At 33.1% G+C, this 23,020-nt stretch overlaps 1 protein-coding gene across 4 annotated transcripts in view; it reads left to right on the top strand.

The window, feature by feature from the left end:
- LOC143236067 (very-long-chain (3R)-3-hydroxyacyl-CoA dehydratase-like) overlaps nucleotides 1-18,714 on the top strand; it is a 29,133-nt gene extending 10,419 nt beyond the window's left edge. Inside the window, exons 3-11 of one of the 4 annotated variants that reach the window (XM_076474328.1) lie at nucleotides 6,322-6,501; nucleotides 7,593-7,647; nucleotides 10,425-10,532; nucleotides 11,174-11,301; nucleotides 13,933-14,045; nucleotides 14,950-15,056; nucleotides 16,485-16,619; nucleotides 18,220-18,312; nucleotides 18,385-18,714. In XM_076474328.1, the coding sequence (XP_076330443.1) occupies nucleotides 6,322-6,501; nucleotides 7,593-7,647; nucleotides 10,425-10,532; nucleotides 11,174-11,301; nucleotides 13,933-14,045; nucleotides 14,950-15,056; nucleotides 16,485-16,619; nucleotides 18,220-18,302 (909 nt within the window). In that variant the 3' untranslated portion in view covers nucleotides 18,303-18,312; nucleotides 18,385-18,714. Of the gene's footprint in view, nucleotides 1-6,321; nucleotides 6,502-7,592; nucleotides 7,648-10,424; nucleotides 10,533-11,173; nucleotides 11,302-13,932; nucleotides 14,046-14,949; nucleotides 15,057-16,484; nucleotides 16,620-18,219 lie in introns of all 4 variants that reach the window. The other 3 variants (XM_076474329.1, XM_076474326.1, XM_076474325.1) reach the window with 3 other exon arrangements.
- The last annotated feature ends 4,306 nt before the right edge of the window (nucleotides 18,715-23,020 follow it).

Genomic DNA, 23,020 nt, shown 5'->3' with positions numbered 1-23,020 from the left:
CAGTAAAGAAACTTTGATCTGGTGACATATTAGTTGAAACATCCACATCCCAACACAGTGAACTCCTGTTGAAATCAAAGGCAATTGGGGATATACCTATTGAGGTTACACCCCATGCTACCTTGAATTCTTCACGAGGAGTTATTGTTGAAAGGGATTTGAAGAACGCTCCCAGTCAGAGATTCTCGCTGGTCTTTCCACTCAAGGAGTTTCTGCAGTGAGGCGATCTCCACTTGCAAAGATGGAATTTCACTGCCAACAAATACCCTCGTTTTAACATTTACTTCACCACGTGCACCTGCCACCATCAAGGCAGGTTATCTCATTTGCAGGGTTCGCCATACATACCAAACCCTCTTCGATGTTTCCAATGTCAGAGATTCGCCACTCAAAGACATCTTGTCGTGGTTCCCTGACGTGCTCGTTGTGGAGGCAAGGACCACGATGCCTATGACTGTGACATGAACCCACATTGCGTAAACTGCAATGGTTCTCACCCCTCATACTTTCATTCTTGCCCAAAATGGTTGGAGGAAAAGAGGTGCAGCGTTTGAAAACGACACATAACATTAGTTATCCTGAGGCTCGGAAATTGCTGTCCACAACTCCATCTCGACATATGCTACTGCACTTCATTCCACAACTACAGTGGGAGTGCAGACAGATCTCTCTGTGCCTCCAAAAGAATCGTTTTCAAAACAAATGAAAAGCCTTTTGACCTCCGTGGTTAAAAAAGGTTGATGAATCAACTACCACACCTATCTCTGTCCCTCCCATACCTTCCAACACACCTCAAGATCCACGTCCTTCAGTTTCAAATACAGGCATTTCTTCTGATACATCTTTTTCTCCCACCACAAGAGACAAAACAATTATTTGTTCAAGCCCCTCGGTCACTAGATTCCCCTTCCAATAACAAAAACCTGCCCACCCGACACAGAGCAGGATCCATTGAGGTTGATAGACCTCCTCCAACTAAAGACAGTAAAGAAAAAAGATGTGGTCGTAAACCGAAGGGTTCTCCAGCCACTTCACCTACCCGTTCTTAAAAAATGGCCACCTTGATACAATGGAACTGTCGAGGTTTACGTTCTAATCTGGATGATATCTAAACGCTGATTGCTTCCTACCATCCTGTTTGTCTTTCTTTACAAGAAACATTTCTCAAAACTACTGATACTGTCTCCATTCGGCAGTTTTCTCTGTAGAGAAATGACAGGTTGTGTGATGGTCGAGTACATGGAGGGGTGGCACTGTTGGTTGATCAACACGTGCCCACCCTGTCTTTGTCACTCAACACACCCTTGGAGGCTGTAGCCATCCGTGTTTCCTTGGGTCATACCATCACTGTTTGTTCTCTGTACCTGTCCCCTGGAAAGACATATGATCAATCAGATCTGGATGCTCTCGTTGAACAATTGCCATCTCCGTTTCTAATCCTAGGGGATTTTAATGGACATCATCCCCTCTGGGGAAGTGCTATTATTGATGGGAGGGGCTGATCTGTAGAGCGGATGCTCTCTGATCACAATCTTTCTCTTTTCAATACTGGTTCTTCCACTTACTTTCATGCACCTAGTCAGTCCTTTACTGCTATTGATCTCTCAGTTTGCTCCCCTTCATTATTCTCCCATTTTTCATGGAGGGTTGACAGTAATCCACTAGGCAGTGATCATTTTCCAATCCTTATAAGAGAGACTGGCTGTGGTCGATGCCACCCTACCTGCGTGCCCCCGGTGGAAGCTGGATCAGGCAGACTGGTCCACTTTCACTGCTCTCGCAGAACTTGATCCTGCCATCGTAAATCAGCCATCAATAGACGACTGTGTGGCAGTAGTAACTGACTGTATTATACAAACAGCTGCTCAGTGTATTCCTAAAACCTCGACACGTGTTACACGATATCCTTGTCCATAGTGGAATCTTGCTTGCCACTTGGCACGGAAGGCTCAAAAACGGGCCTGGGATACTTTCCGTAGATATCCCACACTTTCAAACTGCATTGCTTTCCAATGGGCCCGTGCATATGCTAGGTGGGTAAGACGTCAAAGCCAGAAGGAATCTTGGATTAAGTTCACAACTAGCATATCTTCTACCACCAGTTCCAAGGTCATATGGGACAGGATTCAAAGGTTAGTGGGCACTACAATTCTGTCCCCCCTCGATCTTACTCTCTGATGGTCAGGAGGTGACTGATGTTCGAACATCGCTAACACTCTAGGTGAAAGCTTTTGCCGGGTATCTAGCACTTCTGCTTGTTCCTCCACCTTCCTGGCCATCAAGACTCGGGCGGAGCGATCACCTCTTTCCTTTCGAACTGACTGTTTCTTTGACTATAATCGCCCCTTTACCCTGGTGGAACTAAAATGGCCCTTCATCGGTCTGCCAGTACGCCTGTTGGACCTGATGATATTCATTATGACATGCTGCACCATCTATCTCCTGCTTCTCTTGATGTCCTTCTGATTGTTTTCAACCGGATCTGGCAGGAGAATGTTTTTCCTGATGCTTGGCGCCAGGCTATTATTTTACCTTTCTAAGCCAGGGAAAGATCCCAAGATTCCTTCAAACTACCGTCCAATTGCTTTGACGAGCTGTCTCTGTAAGACATTAGAAAGGATGGTTAATGCTCGTCTTGTTTGGTTCCTTGAATCAAACAACCTCCTCTCGCCCACCCAGTGTGGGTTCCGCCGACAGCACTCCACCACAGACCACCTAATTCGTCTTGAAACATCTATCAGAGAAGCCTTTCTCAACCGCCAACATCTTGTATCAATATTCTTTGACATAGAGAAGGCTTACGACACAACATGGAGGTATGGCGCTTTGCGAGACCTCCATACATATGGGTTACGTGGCCATCTACCCATGTTTATTAAAAATTTTTAATGGACAGGAGATTCCAAGTTCGTGTGGGTTCGACACTTTCCCGTTCTTTTGTACAGGAACTTGGAGTTCCTCAAGGCTGTGTATTGAGTGTTACACTCTTCAGTATAAAGATAAATGCCATCACTGAACAACTCCCTCTCACTGTTGCGAATGGGCTGTATGTCGATGACTTTCACATCTCATGTCAGTCGTCAAACATGAGATATATTGAGCGGCAACTACAAACCGCCTCAATTGTGTAATGGAAGTGGACTATGGCAAACGGCTTTAATTTCTCTCTCCAAAACTGCATGCATGCACTTTGCCGCCGACGGGTTTCACCCTGATCCTGAACTTCATATCGGTGGAGTTGTGCTGCCAGTTGTCCCGAGACCAAGTTCTTGGGGCTTATCTTTGATCGTAAACTGACCTTTATACCACACTTAAAGCAGCTTGGTCAAATGCACAAGAGCACTGAACATCCTCCGTGTTCTCTCTTCTACCAGTTGGGGGCAGATCGCTGTTCAATGTTAAAGGTATATCGTGCTCTTATTAGATCGAAACTCGATTATGGATCAATGGTCTATGGCTCTGCCAGACCCTCGCCTTAAAGATGCTGGACCCCGCTCATCACCAAGGACTCGACTCTGCACTGGGGCTTTCCGTGCCTCTCCAGTTCAAAGTATATACATTGAATCTCATGAACCTTCTCTACACCTTCGCCGCTTGCAACTATCTTTACAATATACTTCAAACTTCATTCCTTACTAAAGCATCCCACCTGGAAATGTGTTTTCCTTCCTCAGTGGGCAGTACTTTTCAGAACAGACGATCTGTCATTGCTCCATTTGGCCTTCGTGATCCGAAGCAATTGGATGAATTGGGTCTGTCCTTGATAGCATTGCATGTTCCACAGGTCGCCCATCCCACCATGGCTTATTACAGCCCCAAATGTGACCTTTCTTTCAGTCACCTAAAAGGCAGATACTCCAGATTGGAAGTACTGTCTTTTATTCAATGAATCTCTTTCAAACAATCATTCAGTTCCTATTTATACAGATGGTTCCAAATCAGGTAATTCAGTGGGCTCTGCTATGGTTTGCTATGGGTCAGTAGTTGCACGCAGAATCCCTTCTACAGCTTCTGTGTTCACTGCTGAACTGTATGCCATATCTCTTGCCCTGATCATATTGCAGCTGAGCAGTACTCCAACTGCACTATTTATACTGATTCGCTTAGTTCTATACTTGCCTTGGAATCGCTACACGTTAGCTCACATCCTATTCTCGCTGATATTCGAACCGACTGGCCCGCTTCTCATTAGCAGCTACTTCAATCCAGTTTTTCTGGATACCAGGCCATGTTGGTATTCAAGGAACGAGCTTGCAGACATGGCAGCTAAATATGTCTGCTTCAGCACCATCACTCCTATGCCTATTCCGCACATGGACTATGGTGTTATCTTCAAGGGTTGGCTCCGTGCCAGCTGGCAGTCCACTTGGAGTGAGCAATGTGACAACAAACTTTTTCAAATCAAACCCAAAATTGGACTTTGGCCATCTAGCTTCCGTAAAGTTCAGAAGGAGGAAGTTGTTCTCACTAGGCTACGCATTGGTCACAGTTTTAACTCATCATTTTCTTTTATCTGGAACTGATGCACCAATGTGTAATTTGTGTAACACTCAAATCACTATCAGCCACGTTTTACTTTCTTGCCATTGTTACAATTCTCAACGACGGCAATATTTTAAACATATTTTTCCCAGGGTCAATCTGTAACATTGGACAGAGTTATTGGTGATGGTGACTCTGTCCACCTTGATAATGTTTTTAATTTTTAATGGCCATTAACCTTTTAATCTCATTTAAGTGTTGCATGTTTATTCATTATACCTTTTTAATTGTGGTTCCTTTTTTACAGTTTTAATCTCTGTCATTCAATTTGACATTGGACAATGGCCAGAACATTAAATAACTCGACACCAGGACTGGAAAGGCCAACTTCAGGTGACTAACGCTCCTGTTTGAACTATCCGCTTGAACTACTCGTTAGTCATCCTGGCGAAGTTGTTATTATACTTTTCTGCATATCATTTCACACTTTTACTAATTAACTTTTAGTACTGGCCATATTGACTCATAACCCGAACCAGGACTGGAAAGACCAACTTCATGTGGCTGACGGTGGTTTTTATACTTACCTGTTAGTCTTCCTGGCGGGTTACGATCATTACCATTCTGCTACAGGTAGTTCTTTACAACTTTGTTGACTGGATGTCAACATTGGTTTTTACGCCATTTTCTGTCTTAATTGCTGTTTTGCTTTTATCTTCAATTACTTCTACAAATTTTACTCCATTTACTTGACTTTATCCTTTTACTGGACATTTGGCTACTCATTATTACGATTTTGCAGAGTGTCTTTTAAAACTTTTACTTTCTTTTACATTTTGATAATAGCTGCTATGACACATAACCCAGAACCAGGACTGGAAAGGCCAACTTCAGGTGATTGACGGTGGTTCTTGAACTTACCTGTTAATCTTCCTGGCGGGTTATGATCATTACCTTTTTGCTAGAGTAAATACCTTACAACTTCTTATACTCTACCTTCTATCTTAACATTGTAGACTAGGTGTCAACATTGGTTTTATACTTTTTCGTTTTACCTTCAGTTCCATTTATGTCTATTACTACATTTATTTATTTATTTTTATTTTTTTTTTACATTTTTACCGAATGTCTGGCGCAGATAGCCTCGCTGCTTTGTGCCATAAAACACTAAATCAATCAATCAATTTACTGACTTCATTTGAAATAAAATAAATTACAGTACATCTTCAGAGCTGTTTACACTATAATTTCATTTTGATATTAAAACAGAAACAGATGGGTTATTCACCATTATAGTGTTAAATACATTCCACTTTGTATGCACATTTCCTTTTGTGCTCTTTCTGGAAATACAGTTGGAAATTATTCCCTTCTTATCTTAATTTGATGATAGATTTTCTCTTAACTATTATCTTCTTTGAGCTTGCATAAACTTAGAAAAATCTTTAAGAAATTAACATAAATCACTCCTTTAAGTGAATGAAATATATTTTAAAGTACTGCAAGTATTATTGAAATGTACAAAAGTTTCCCTAAGAAATCTAAAATATTTTTCAAATGGGTTTTTTAATTAATACTTTGAACTCAGAGCTTCAATAAATATTTCAGTTTTTTTCTCTGATAGCTTCACTACTATTACAAAAAAAAACTAAGTAGTTATTAATCTACAGAGAAAGATCTAAGTGTTCAGTATTCCAGATGCTGATTATTTGTATTAAATTTATAAACCAGAAACTGTGTTAGACACATTTCTAATAAAAGTGTCAATAAATATTTAATTCAAGAATTTAAATGTTAAGAAAGAATTATTAAATATTTTAATAACTCGTGCATTTCTAGGCTGCTCAGTACCGTATCACAGATAGGGAAGTGGAGTTTTCTATCAAGAAAGAAACTGCTGCCTGGTGGCCTAGAATTGTTGCTGGTGAAAAGAAGCCTGCATGGCTAAAAGTTGATTTTGATAAACTGATCACTGAAGATGATGAAGATGAAGAAGACAAAGAAGAAAACTTTGCTAATGTAAGGAGTGTGCATGTATAACAACCTGAAATGGTTAGACAAAACAATTTTTTAAATCATTAGTAAATTTCAAGTTAGAACTGACAACTTATTAATCCACTATATATTTATTTTGTTTGGTTTGTTTTGAATTTTGCATATAGCTACACGAGGGCTATCTGCGCTAGTCATCACCACCCACTGCCAACTCTTGGGCTACTCTTTTACCAATGAATAATGGGATTGGCTACCACATTATAACATCCCCACAGCTGAAAGGGCGAGCATAATTGGTTGGATGGGGATTTGGACCTGGGACTCTCAGATTATGAATTGAGTGCCTTATCCACCTGGCCATGCTGGGCCATTTTTTTTGTATACCAACACAGTATATAAATGCTAAGTAATGCTTTCTTTATTTTGTTATATGGGACCTCACGTAAACAATTTAAAAGAATTTAAATGTATTATTTCCACCAGATAATGTTTTCTAATATTACAAATATTATACCATATTCATACCAATTAAGTATTATTTTGAACTACATGCTATTCTACTTTATATCTTCAGACTTCATGCAAAATATTGTATATAGTTTTTGTCTTTGTTCCCTGAGAAAGACAAAGTTCAAAAAAGCACAAAAGGTGTGATGCAGTTGATTGAAGTCATGATTCTTGAGATTGTTCAGGAAGTTTTGTTTTTATGAAATTTTGATATTAGTAACTGAAATACATATTTCTGGAAACATTTAATGTTTTTCTTGTTTGTTTGTTTGTATTTTTACTGCATCGTATATAAATGAATGCATTTAATGTCTTTATCTGAGAAAATTCAATAAATTATTATTTGTGGTAAGGATTGCTATAATATTTTGATCAAGATTATAAAATCAACAACTGGACTCTAATTTTGTATTGGGCATTATTTTTCCATGTAGCATTAGGGTATTGAAACCCATCTCAAACTAATTTAAAAATCAGCTAGTATATATTAATGTATTCTTGTATGAACAGTTGTTTTACCTATGATAAATAATAGTGATTTAGAATTGCTTGTATAAATTTATGTTCATTAGTATTTTCTTTGTACTTAAAGTTTGAACTCTTTCTAGTCTTTAAGTGACGTACTGAATGAGCTAGAAGATCATAAGAAAAATAGAAAGAAGGGTAAGTATCAATGTTTTAATTCTTAACTTGTAGTAGTTTTCTGTCTGTTAAACTCTTGTTAATCAAAATGTTATCAAACTGTTTTTATAACTTTTCAACCAATTCTTTTAAAGCATTTGTTCAAAATCCCATGAGAAATTATATTGTTATAAGTATTTTAAAAATACACCATGATAGATCAAAGCTTATAAATGAACTGATTATTAAAGAAACTTGAGGATGTTGTTGTACATAAACATTTAAACATAATTCATTTCAGTTTGTAAAGTTGAAAAACAGTTTTCTGTATAAAATAACAATAGTTCTATGATTAGAAGTAAAAAATATTAATGATTTGTTTATTCTGATGTAAGGATTACATTTAGTTTCTTTTGTGATTCATCACTCTATAAAAACATTAATGTCCATGCTCATGAATCAGGAGTTTATATAATTATAATAAGCCTCATAATTTTTACATAAAAGCAAAATTTTATTCAAGTCTTGTTTTTGTCGTGAGTTAAATTTTGACAAGAAAGGTTTCAAGTATCAGAACAATGAAATTATTAATTGAAATTAGCTAAATAGGGAATATTTAACAACATAGAAATCTATTTATTTATATTCAATATAGTAATGTTAGTGTAACTAAAATATCTGTTGATAATTTTCTCTTTACTATATATACAGTTGTGTTTATTACACTTTTATAGTTAGCACAATAATAATTTGCTTTTTATGGAAGGATTTGTTTATATCTTGATGAAAATAATTTGTCAGTATGTACAAATTAGGCCATAGGTATGCAGTGACTTAGGATTAATGTGATACTAACTAAACATCTTGCTATGAGCATCCTTTTGTAGGCATGTTATGAGTTTTTAGTGAATTACATTCAAAATTTAATTAAACTACTTTGTTATCATGGTATGCCAATATACATATAGCATAAACATGTAGCCAATTATTCATCTTCTAATAGTTTATAAGTTTTAAGTTCTTCAGTTTATAAGGCAGAGTTGAACAAAATTCTGAATTTCTCCCAGTGTGAAAATTGAATTGTTACATTTTCTATTTATGCATCCCCTCTTCTGTAATTTATTTTCCACCTCCTCACAAATTACAAAGTTTAACATGAACTACTCATTTTAATGTTGTTGTTGATCAGACAAAGCATAACTTTTATAGTTTTCAGTTTATTTAAAGACCCATACAATAAATGGGACCTCTATTGTCTTGCCCATCTATCACATTCTCTCTTTTAAAAATTGCCAATAGTTCTCTCTGTGCCCCCCACTAGTACATCAGTATGTCTGTGGATTTACAACTCTAAAATCAGGGGTTCGATTCCCGTCTGTAGGCTTAGCAGATAGCCTGATGTGGCTTTGTTATAAGAAAATGCACAGTTCTCTCTGTTGTTCAGTACTATATTATTTATAACCAATAGAAAGTCAGTGTTTTACTCTGTCAGATTAACTGTTATATTGTATTTTTTTCTGTACAGAGAATTTCAGTTTCACTTCTAGTTCAATCTTTATTCCCATGGGAAACACATTGATGAGCTCAGTTAAATTTCTAATGGCTCTTGTTGCACAGTTAGAAAACCAGAAACATTGTGATAGTTATGGAACAAATTCTGCTTTTTGCATGTTCTTATTCTGTGTTATTTGGAGCATTATTGAACTAAATAAAAAAATGATTTAGTACAATAGTATAATTAGTATAAAAAAGTAGGGTTAGGTATCGTCAACAGTAAAAAAAATTAAGTACATTATTTTACTTGTGTATTATTTACTTATGATAAAAGTAACTACAATGTAAAAAAATTGAAATTTTAGGTAATTTAAGACTAGATTAGGTAAAACAAATAATAATAATAATGCTAATATAATAAATAATCTTCGTAGAGTACACTTGGAAACAGCTCATGAGTACCTTGTGTGTAATGTAATTTAGTAACATAACCTGAGTTGCATGTTTGCTAAGTGATTTATGGCAACAGCATAAACAGCAATTAGACATGGTTCAAATGACAATAAAACAATCAAATTTAAGTATAAACAGATGTATACTGTTACAAGATTAAAACTGTTTAGGATAAACAAATGTAGTTTCATGTTATAATTTGAAGTCATTCTGAAAACAAAAATGGGTAATTTAGATATTTTTGGTGAATACAAGATAAGATAAATTAACCACTTGTAGGTAAAAAAATAACGGATAAAATATAGTTTTACTGCAAAAATGTGTTTGAAATTTATTTAGGAGATTTTAGAGATTCTGCAGATGGGATTTGAATGTTTTTAGACAAAGAAAACTATTAATCTTAACATGAAAATCACTTTCATTCAGACCAGTGGAAAAAGAATGTATACAAAATGGACAAAAATGTTTCATTACAAAAAGAATGATCTTTTTTTTACAAATAACTTGTGATTACTAAAAGCCTGCCACATTTTGTGAAGACACATTCTGTAATAAAAGTTATAGTATAAAAAAAACTATAACATGTACAAATTGGATGCAAAGTTGTTTGAATCAAGTGATCTCATTGTTAAAAAGTTAAAGTTCAGGTTGTAGGTTTTGTTATAATCAAAGACTAACAGGATATTAATGTTTAAGTTTGTGGTGTGTAATCTCTGAATGAAACAGTCTGTACAAGCATAGTGGCTGACAGTAATACGATATAGCAGTATCAAGATTTTTGCTTATACTAAAGATAAAAATGCTATCACTTTACTAACCATGTATAAAGAATGTTGTTACTGGTTGAATAAAATGTAGCTTTACCTTTGCAGTGGAAGATTTTCGTAAGATTTATCTTCTCCTCTACAATACGTTTCAGTTTGTGAGCTTTCTGTGTATTTTGATTTTGATGACTATCCGTTATAGTAAAGAAGGACCATGTAAGTTGCTTTTTTTTTTTATTGTAGATATCAGTGTCTTGTATGGAAAATGAGAGTTTTGGGTTTTTTTTGTTGTTGTTTTTCTAATTTTAGATGTGTGGTTACTATTTTATTCTTAACTAACCAGATGCCACAAATAGATTAAATTATACTTTGATACATTGTTTAGACAGAGTATTCATGGTGAAGCTTTGTAGAATGGATGGCAACTTCCTGTTATGGAGACGAAAGGCAGAAGACTTTCAAAACATTGTTCTCTACACTTGTGCAGTTGTAGTCCATTCTACAAAGTTTCATCAGATTAAGTGATTGTTTTTGCTGAAAATTCTTTAAATATTATAACTTGGAAACAGTAAATGATTCTTAATGTATATGTTTTAACACTTTCTCTTAATATTGAAAAACTAAAAAATATATATATATATATTAGGAAGGTTTTCTATTGTAAGAGTAACCTGCAGTTGAGGTAAGCTAGATAGTTAGAGTAAAACTATAAAACATTGCAACTGTCAGTCCCTCAGTTACTATTATTAATCTGAGTGCTGGATCCACGTGAGTTGAAGATGTAACTAATGAAACATCATGTATAATGTTTGTAAACTAGATTATGCAATATTTAAAGTTTTTCTTTGTTTATCCAGTTTCTATGGATGGTACTTATGAAGCTGTAGGCAAAACTATGAAGTTTTGTCAGATTTTGCAGCTCATGGAAGTTGTTCATCCACTTCTACGTTTCACCAAAGGAAGTATTTTAATGCCACTCATACAGGTATCTTACTTATTACATTTAATTACACTATGACAATGAGCACAGCTAATAACAGCTTCTAATCCCACTTTCATAACTAATTAAAATTATACATACTATGTTAACAAACAAGATGATAAAACACTCTTCTATACTATGAGTAATATGATAAAGTACAGTTTATAACTCTACACTTGGTTTTATCAAAGGGAAGTTGTCTGGTACCACTAACTCTGTCAGTGTAAAAATACTGTAATAAAGTACAGCTGATAAACAAATTAATGGCCTTCCAGGTTTTAACAAAGAGAAGTTGTCTGATGCAACTGATTTTGTTCAATGTACAAGAGACTGTAACAAAGTAAATTTGATAAAAGTCATGGACTCTGTATTTCATCAGAAAGTTTTTTTATGATACCACTGATCCTATCACTGTAAGTAATACTATAGTAAAGTACATGTTTAGAGATACACTATACCAGTCAGCACTGGATGCGTTTAATGGTAAAGATATGCACTAAGTGTGTGAACTTTTTTGAAAGTTTATGTTCTGTGTTTCGAGTGTATCAAATATATCCACAAAGTATTACATTTTTAAAGTAGTTTCTTAGAACTTCTAATTACACGTTATACTGTTACGACAATGTTTTGGGCTCTGCAAGAGTAGCCTGTAATTAAAAACACCATATTTAGTAAAATATTTTGCTCAACTGTAATTGTTACTTTGCTTTGTGCCATACACACCATTATAATCAATACAGATGAAATTTATACATGTCAAAACGCTTGCCACGATGCCAGCTAATTCTCTGTGTAACATTAGTAATAAGTAATTGCTATCTTTGTGTAATATGGTTCTTTTGAGTTTAGTAATTTTTGTGTGCCAAGAAATTACTTTTTTATCTGGTAACGAATAAAATTGTCTATCTACCATAAAGTAAATTGATACTGCTGTTTGTGCAGTTATGGGTATGTCTGCAGACCTGCACTGCTAGAAACCCGGGTTTTGATACCTTTGATGGGCAGAGCACTAATAGCCCATTTTGTAGCTTTGTGGTCAAACAAAATGTAGTTATGGTAGTTAAGTGAAAAAAGTATATGATAATTATTTCTACTTATTGGTCTTTTTAAATTTTACCAAATTTAGCAAACACGTGTAATATTCAGGTGAGAATACAAATTATTTGAAGGGCAGGTATCTGCCTGTAAAAGTGGCAAACATATAGGAACAATAATATATTTGTCATTTAACAGTTTAAAATAGATGCAGTAGTATGTCAGAAGAAATTCACTGATTCAATCAGTAGTAAATGATCAGAATATATTTGTTTTAAATCTCTGCTTATTCTCCTAAATGCTTTAAATTTTATAGGGTTTGTGCTTGAGAATTTGAGATATAATATACTGATAACTCTTTGAAATAACATAATTTCTATGAATTAAAGCAATTTGATATGTGCATGGGATAATTTGGAAACAGTATTCTTTGGTAATTTAATATTTATCATACACATATTATGTATACATTTGCTGATGGAAGTAATCAGTATTTTGAAATGAGTATCTACGTACAAATTCATATATAAACAAGTTATAGCTTAAAAGAAACTACATATATCAAATGCATACAAAAGACTATATAAGAACAAATAATTTGACAATTAGTGGACAAAACTGTAAACTGAATCATTTTTTAAAATTCACTGTTCACAAGTGTATTCAACATTGTAACAGTTTCTGGTTTTATGCCAATTTAAAAAAAGTAGTTATACAGATAAGAACATGTGTGAACACAAATGATTTTCCTGACAACTTTGGGAAATGGGGACTATAGCTTGCAGTACCTCAGTAGAGTCAGTTTTATTCTAGTTCAGACATGTAATTTATTCACAGAAATAAAAATGGTGTAATGAAATTTTTATAATGTTGTTGTTTGACAAAACAGTTATTATTAAAGATTTTCTAAAATCCAACAATGATGGAAAATTTAGGTGTTGCTGTTGAGAGCACTTAGCATAAGAGAGTGCAGGATTCAAACCCCTGTATCTACTACTGGTTTTGCTTTGATAAATAAAAGATTACCCATCTCTACTAAAAGGCCCACATACTGCTTCATAGTGTTTGTGTATGAAACCACACTAAGCACAAAAAATAAGTAAAGAAGTGGAAGGAGAGGTAAAAATCACTCATTTTCTGTGGAAAAAACATACACGGAATCCCAGTGGAAATTAATTGGATTAGTCTTAAAATTGATAATGTTTGTTTGTTTACGTTTGTGTGCGACTTATATTGGAAATCCTGTAGCCATGAGCAAAGTCATGCCCTACAAAAATATACTTGGTGTATGAACAGATTAGAAAAAATATGTTTTTGTTTGTTTTTTTAAAGATAGTGGAGTGCAGACAAATGATGATTTTAGAGTTTTATAATGCAGCTGCAGTTAGCCAAGTTCCTTTATGGATCAGTGGTAAATTTTAAGGACTTACAATGCAAAAATCTGAGGTTCAATTCTACATGGTGGTAAGAGCACAGTTAGCATACTGGGGCTTTGTAGTAAATTAAATACATAATTAGCCAAGGCTGCCCAAGACTAAAATACAATGTTTATATGTACATTATGTGTTTGTAATTATCCTCAAACTTTGTTATTCTCAGATCACTGGTAGACTCATCATATTGTTTGTTATGATTGATGCTGAACCCAGGATGCAGACTAAACCAGTAGTGTTTTACCTATTCTTAGTTTATTCATTAATTGAAGTTGTAAGGTGAGTTGTGACTTTAGTTCTGTTGATTTCTTTGGTAAGTTTGAGCTGTTTATTTGATTAAAAGTGTAATTTTACACATTCTGGTTTAATAGATAGATTTATGTTTACTGTAGCAACAATTAAACTAATAATAAATTATGAACACAATACCAATTATATGTAGAATAATTTCAAGTTGTACTATCATCTAAAGTTTTTTACACAAGTTTATTTACAGTTATGATTTAGCTTCACATGCAATCTCTTCTTTTTTTTTTAGTTGGATATATTTAAGGTTCTAAGACAGTAGACCAAAATGTTTGTTTAGAAATATACTTCTACAAGTACTTGAAAACAACTCTCATTTTTTTTTCATGTTGTATTAATTATATTAGTGTGTACCATTTTAATTTACTTGACAATTTAATCCTGGTAAACACCTGTTTTATAATTAATTATTTGTAACAAGTTTGTGTTAATTTGATGGTAATCATTATGCGTAATTACCTTAATGTTAATACTCTCTCATATAAAGAAGTTAATGGTTTTCCTGCTTGTAATAAATTTATATATATCCTGATTGGATTTCTCAGTTGTGGTCAGTAAGCTTATATTTCAGGTAAATTAATCTCTGTATAATTTGTGTGGTAATGAAAACTGTGTACCATGTGATATTGCAATTTTTATCTATTTTAAGTGTTTAAAAATCAAAGTTAAAATGTGGCTAAGTGTTTTAAGAGTGACCATAATTAGTAACACTGGTTTCTTGGTTAATTGTCAATGTTTGATAAAGATGTTATTTAGAATAAAATAAAAATATTTAACATTCCTTTTCTGGTTTGTTTTTTTTTTGAGAATTTTAAGATCATATTGGATGTGCTACTGCAAATTAGTGAGGAACTAGATATTTCAATTTCTGATGCAGGTACCCTTACTACATGTTGAAAATCTATGATATCAACATTAGTTTTATAACATGGCTGAGATATACTATATGGATACCTTTGTACCCACTAGGATTTGTATGTGAAGGTAAGCAAAACTGAAAAATTTATAGAACGTGTGTTCACATGAAATAAGTCATAACACTAGTACTTATGTTTTATAAAGGCCAAAGATGGTTTAACAAATAATTCATTGATAATTATGGTATTATGAAATAAGTTAATGTAGTAATTCCTGTTGTTATTCATTCCTATTATCCATGATGTACTTTTAGAGTCAACAACTCAAATCACCTTCATACCAGATTTTGAAAGAATGATTTTATGTTTTTTTCTAAGCAAAAAAAAGTCTATAAAACTATTGATTATCTAAAGGAACCAGAAGTGCAAAAATTGTTGAAACAGTATAATTTCATGTATATCATTAAAACAACTGGAATATTGAAGTGATTAGTTTCTATTAGTATAATCGTTTCCTACTTTAGTTTTAAAGATAACTTGGTTTTATGCTAACACAACAAGTACACACTATTTAGCTTCCAAACGTATCCATAAATATCACATTTTACAAGCCTAAAAATTTCTATATACTACATTATTTGTATTGTTAAAAGATATGAACAATCACACAAGTAGGCTTGGTTTCAAATTTTCACACAATAGAAAATATTTAGATAAGCAATTAAAGATATGATATAATTTTTGTCAATGATGGAAATTACTTAAATAAAATCAAATAACCAATTTATTGTTTCTTTGTGTTGTATGTTTTAAGAAAATTTAACACAGTCTTCCAAAAACCTAACTGGTGAAGAGGTTTTATTTGTATTATTAACTCAACACTTTAGTTTTATGCAATTTATTTTCTTGTCCTTTTAAGTGACTTAAATACAATTAAAATAAAACTCTTCTTTGATCTTTCGTTTCACCGTCCCAGAAGGTAACTGTCTGTTACTCATACAAGTTTCATTTTACCATGTAATGGCTTAAAATTGGTTGGTTAATTTTTCAACTTTCTATAGTAAAGCTACAGATGTCCATATGACTTATATTTTAAAGTTTAGATATTGCTGTTATTAAGTTGAGTTATAACTATTTCACCTATGAAACACTTTGAGTAGTATTTCATTGTGGACATTTACCAATCAAACACTGAAATTCTTCACTTTTTTTTTTTTCATTTTCCAGTTGTGTTAACTTGTCAATAGGGGGAGCATTATGTTTTACTCTGTATTAAATTTGGTATCTGTGTATTCACTTTGATTTCTTTCTGAAAGTTATGTGCCCTCGCTAGTACAGCGGTATGTCTTCGGATTTACAATGCTAAAATCAGGGGTTCGATTTCCCTCAATGAGCTCAGCAGATAACCCGACATGGCTTTGCTATAAGAAAACACAAACTGAAAGTTATGTGATAATTATTTAAGTATATTGTGTGCTATTGAGTTTATAGTAGATGTTACTGTACAAAACAGTTTCATTGGTTCTTATTCTAACATTAATTGTTATTCATCTAGGTGTCATAATTCTTCGAAATATTCCTTATTTTGAGGAAACTGGAAAGTTTAGCGTGAATTTACCAAATCCATGGAATTTTTCTTTTTCTTTCCCAACAGTGATGAGAGTCTATCTTCTTATAGGGTTTTTTCCAAGTAAGTGTTTTTGAAGTTTGCTTTTAACAGATTCATATATCTTGGCCCTAATTAAGCTTGAAACTTGTTTTGTTATTGAGATAGAATTATTATTTTTATTCAATGCTTTGAGAATGTGTAAATAGTCTGGTGATGCTTTTATTGATATTAAAAAATGTAATTTTAATTTTGTACTCTGTACAAATATGTAAATAATTTAAAGAGAGATTTTCTTTAAAAAAAAACACATTTATCCCAAGAAGTAGTAATATATTTAAATATCTTGTTCTTAATGAAAATGTAAGTTCATGTAGTTTATTCCCCATATTGTTGTCCTATCCTTGCTTCTTAAAAACAAGATGTTACATCAATTTTCACACTTTTTATGTGCAAATGCACAAATTTTAACATTGGGGACAAAAAAATTGCGTTATAATAGATATTGAGTAATCCAGCTAAAATTACCATAACGTTGCTTTCTTAACCCTCATAATTGTTGTATAAGTTTCAATAAAATTGTGATATTTGATTTGACTGTACAACATCCATACTGTTTCGTGTCACCAATTCCAGTAATTATCCAATTTCACAAAATTTACCATGCAGTAATTTGACTTGTGTGTGATGTCAGTTATCTTCAAAATGATATATTACTTAAGAAGGACCTCTTAGCAGGAAAACATTATAGACAAACCAGTGTGATATATAAAACATTAATATTGTTTCTAAAGTTGATAAGTAATAAATGAGAAAATTAATTTTAATGTTCTTATATTTTGTGGAAACCCATTTTTTTTTTACCTCAGGGAGATTAAACGCACTGAATGCTAAACTCCTACATGGAATGTTGGGAGAGTTGCATGCGAGTGTGTCATACTTGTTGTAGGGCTTGCAAAAATACCATGCACACTTAGAGTAGCCACATTCAGTGGGTTGAAGAACTTCATTTTCCCAAAAGATTTACACTTCAGGAACCAAGTGCTAACATAAACAATGTACATATTAGCTAGGTCTTTATAGCAGTTTATTAGCAACAAATCATAAATGTCGCCTTAAAAAACAGAAATTTGATGCCACTAAATTTCTTAAGATGTTATCAGTTTCTTATTGTGTAACTAACAGTATATGACAGAAAAAAATAAATCGATTTTTACACATAATTAATTCTTGTAATAAACTATTGTTAACCATACCATCAGTCTGTATTAGAGTCCATTCTTTAGCCTTTGTTTTTCAAGAGGAATTTGGTTCTACTTATAACTTAACATCCTTATGGTTTATATTTGTCACAGTCTTTCTCTGTCATTTATAAAACATATACTTATTTTGTTGCTTATTCCAATGATACTGTTGCTTTTTTGTGTATGTGCATTATTCCAAGAAATATGTTAGGGTCTTTATTTTCTGTTTTTAAACCCATAATTTTTTTATTAATTATTCCAAAAGTATTGTATCACACCTTGCAGTCATTTAATCTTGTTTTTGTTTTGTTTTTTACATTTCTACTTATCTTGTTTAAGTATTTGTGTTTCTTTCTAATTTCTTGTATTTTTTTTATCCCACCATTAATAGCAACACTCAGACATTGCACGTGTGATTCTATGTTTTTTTACTTTTTCAGTGTTGTTTTACATGATGACTCACATGTACCGACAAAGAGTAAAGATTATTGGACCCAAAAGTTGGAAGACGAAGAAAGAGTAACATTGTTCGGGTGCTCGCCAGTAACATTGTTCGGGTGCTCGCCAGTAACATTGTTCGGGTGCTCACCAGTAACATTGTTCAGGTGCTCGCCAGAGATATTTGAACTGAACAAAAGGGAATAAACTATTTAATCATTTTATATCAGCTGTTCTAACTACTGGCTGTTTCATTTAGTCACGAGGCAGCCTTGATTTTGTAAACATGATTTTGAAATATTGCTTATGACCAGTTTATGGAGCATGAAAAAAATTTTGTCCAAAAGAGAATATAATAGTAAAATCTACTTATTTTTAAAAATACTTTCTACCTTTCTGTTTTACAAAACACAAAAAAGTAAGATATAATTTGTAGTATTTTATTTCTACTTAACAGTATAAATCTGAGAATTAAAACACTAAGAAACAATATAAAATGCAATTATTTTCATTGTTTGCACAGTATCTACATTAAATGCCTTGTTTTTGAGTACAAGGCAAAAATTACCATATGCAGATGTAGAGTAGGTGTTGTTCGAAAGTTGATCAAACAACAGTACGTGAATAGTTTCTTCTTAAGGTGTATGATTCATAAGGTGCAAAACATTGAAAGATGGATTATTTTTTGTTATATTCTCTGTCTGTTACGAACTATTAGATGTTATTACCATGCAATATAAATAAACAACGCACGTGCACATGAAGAGCAAATAGGTGTAAAATGCTATACATTTCATTTTGCTATTTTGGGAAATTTGTTTGTTTCTGTTTTGGAGGTTTCATAAAATATACCACGAAATCAAGAATTAGATATTTACTAAATAAAGCTATTACAAATTATTATATGAACAAAGTAAATATATACTACTTTGAATTTTACAAAATTATTTATTTTTGGATAAAAATCGTTATCAGTAAAATGTCCAGAGACACTGATTCAATGCCAAGCATTTCCTGGTGATTAGGGAGTTGAGTCGATTAACACAGTTTGTTTCTATAACTATTTTCAATTCAAAGGTACAATTTCTCCCTTGAGAAGGATGCTATTATCCAGATGCAGTGGGTTATGTCCATGCAGTGGCATAAGTATGCCTCTGCAGTTGTGAGGAGGTCTTAATCAAAAGAAGGCCTGACAGACTAAAGAATTACTGATAAAGGGAATAGATGTAGTGGGCCCAATTACTTATGTTCATGTGGGGGGGTGGCATCTTTTATAGTTACACCAGTGTATTAATGGGTGTTTTTAAATCAAAATATTGAATATACATCGATATAAAACCATTGACAGCTCAGTTTTGTAGAAAATGGAATATACGTCATCTTGCATATAAGTTATTTCTGCATATTCCGTCATATTTTGTATGATTTCTAGTTTCTATTATTTGGGATTTTATCATGTAGATTATCCCACCCACAAGCTAATGAAGAAGTCTTGGTTTACATAAATGTTGCTTTGAACTAAAATGATGTACAAAATGGTTTAAAGTTTGTTATTTACATGATGTTATATATTTTCCCCATAACTGACAGTCAAACTTTATCGGGTTCCTGCTGCAGACAGAATCAATGTAATAATATTGTTGCACTAATTTAAATATCTCTTACTCTGGGTGTGTGTGTGTGACTAAGGGTTAGTGAAGTAAAGGGATATCTGTGCTTATGTATGTAGTTATGATTTAAGGGTACTCATTTTTAATTGTTTTTCTCTGTGCATTACTTCTGCAGTTCCGAATATTTTGGAACTTCCAAAGTGCCCTGCAGTGTTTTGCTTGCAGTAGAATGAACAGTGTGAAAAATAAAACCTGCTTGTTTTGTTTAATAATAAAAAGTAATGGTAAATCTTGGGCATCAGCCATTATGAATTTCATGCCCCTATCAAATTGATAAGCTGCATAACATAACTCCCAGCTAGAAACATACCTGTTTTACTGTTTTCATACACAGTCAGTCTGTGTAACTTTTAGACTTTGTAGAAACTCTCCAAGTAATACAGTAAGTTATTATTTTATACACCACAGTTTTTGAATACTTTGTTTGAAATACGTGCTCTTTTATACAATGACTAGGAGTTCAGAAAAATGTCCATATACAAGAGGAACCTCTAGTGCAGGGGTTCCCAACCTTTTGGCACTCGCGACATGAAAATGTAATTGATGAAATAAAATTAATGTTATCCCAAGCTACTTCTAACAAGGCTATGTGACTCCCCTGCCAAGGGTTCACGAACCCTTGGGGGGTCACGACCCACCGGTTGGGAATCCCTGTTCTAGTGTAACTTCTTATCACATGTTTTTAATACAATAACGTGTATGTACTGATGATGTACCCTAAATATTGGTAAACTTCTCAAAGTCAATTTACATGATGTAACTTACAAACACAACATGTAGTTATGACAAGTAAAAAAAAATTATATTATCCTGTATAAAGAAACTAATCTGAAAAATACATCAATATTGTTCATTAGATTAGCCTTCCAAGTTACAAATGTGGAACGATTGTTGTCCTTCCAGTTTCTGATAGACTGAAAGTCAATAACATTATATGTTTTTTTTTCCTTGGATCAGTAGATTTCTGTGTTTTGGCTTTGTATAAACGTGTGAATTGAAAACTTTTTCCTTGGCCACAGAAAGTGTATATCAAGATGTGCTGATTGTGAAAACTGTGTGGTTGTCTACTAATGTAAAATACATTAAAACTAGACAAGAAAGCAACATGAAGATGTAAAGCAGCATCACCCCTTTCTTAAAAACTCTGGAAAGAAACCAGAATGGTGGTCATCAGATGCTCAGAATTATTACTTAAATACATTTATATATATATCCATTAAAAATGAGTCATAATGGGAATGGTTAGTGAAAAAATATGACTTTGAAAGCTAGAAAAGATTTAGTATTCATTTAGGGTTTTGCAAAATATTTAAAATGTGTTTTGACCACTTCTCAACTGTCATACAAACAAAAAAATCAAATCTTAAGAAATTGTTATAAGTAACTTCTTTAATAACAGAAGTTTCAGTATTATCAATAAATTTAGTTTAATTATAATTCTGTATGCCCATATATAACCATACAACATTCAGAAGCTGATCTGTAGAAAGACTATCACATGGATAACATTAGTCGTATTGTCTCATTTTTCTTTTTAGGTTAATTTTAGTGCTTTAACACAAATTTCGTGAATAATGCAATAAGTTGCTTTTAGATATATTAAAATTATTTTTTGTAGTTTACATTGATTCACGTAGCCCGGTCGCTCCAAACGTGCCCGCCATTTCAGCCGTGGGGACGTTATAATGTGACGGTCAATCCCACTATTCGTTGGTAAAAGAGTAGCCCAAAAGTTGGCGGTAGGTGGTGATGACTAGCTACCTTCCCCTCTAATCTTACACTGCTAAATTAGGGATGGCTAGTGCAGATAGCCCTTGAGTAGCTATTTGAGAAATTCAAAACAAACAAATCATTCTTTTAGACCTATAAAAATCATCTGAAGCTCCTTTAAATAGTAAAAAACAGAATATTCAGCGATTAACAAAAGTAGGCAAGAACAATGCCTAAAACCAACCAATATAATTTACTAATGGATATGTAAGAATTAAGAGTATATCTGTAATTTAAAACACTTTTATAATGCTACAAGCCTTTTTGGGTTTTTTTCTTACCAACATTACAGTTATTTTCCATTTGGCATTCACCCAGTATAAAATTACAACCAGTAGAATTTATAAACATAAGCAAAGAAAACTTAGGATGTAAGTGCATATTGTAAAACTTTTAAATGTGATGAATAACAGTACCAATAACATTATGTAAGAAAATTTTTGCTTGTTCCTAGGCAGAAAGTGTTATTTCCCAATTGCTTATACCTAAAGTAAATGGAAAAGACCAATTTTTTCTTCGAACTTTGCTTTTGTGACCTGGGAGCATACAACAAAAACATGATGGGAGACTATATTTGGGGACTGATATGTGAAAGTGATTTACATTACAGTCGCAAATCTCAAAAATTCCCTCTTCTATACATTTTTGTTCATTTTTATGACTTTAGTATAAATACATGTAAATATTGATTCATATGTTGTTTTATTCAGACCTTATGTGAATGAAAATGTGCAAATTTACCCGTTTTTACATAGAGAATAGGTTAATTTCTAAATTTCATTATCCAGGACACAAAAGCAAAGTTTGAAGGGAATAATGGCCATATTTTGTACTTTTACAACATAAGCAATTAAGAAATAACACATACTATCCAGGAACAAAATTTATGTTACATATTGTAATTTAATAAGCAATAACATCTTTCCTTTAGGTCAGAATAAAAGTTAAATTGGTTAGTTCATTGCCTGGCATATATTTTGAACACTTTTTCTCAACTTAGAGGGCTAGTTTCCTTGAAAAGGGGCCAAAGGTCTCCTGGAAGGGTCACCTTTTTTTTTACCAATTGTACCATTATACAGTAATGTGTGTTCTGTCACTCAGTCAATAGACACTAAAATGACATCAAGCAAGGGATGCTTAATGTTGCAGTTGGTACTGTTGTGATATCGGGAAAATACACATAATATGAATCACAAGAAGAATTGTACATGCAGCATGAAATGTGAACTTCAAAAGTAATGAATAAAAATATTTGTAACTCTTAACTTTGATTTTATTTATTCTTCAAACAGACACTTTTCAGGGATCCTGTTGAAGTATACATAGTATTATTTTAATACTTAAAACATAAATTTTCAAGCAT

This window comes from Tachypleus tridentatus, chromosome 13 (genome assembly GCF_004210375.1).
Source record: "Tachypleus tridentatus isolate NWPU-2018 chromosome 13, ASM421037v1, whole genome shotgun sequence".
Classification (NCBI taxonomy): domain Eukaryota; kingdom Metazoa; phylum Arthropoda; class Merostomata; order Xiphosura; family Limulidae; genus Tachypleus; species Tachypleus tridentatus.
Note: the sequence above shows the minus strand (reverse complement) of the source record. Positions and strands in the feature narration are given on the sequence as shown.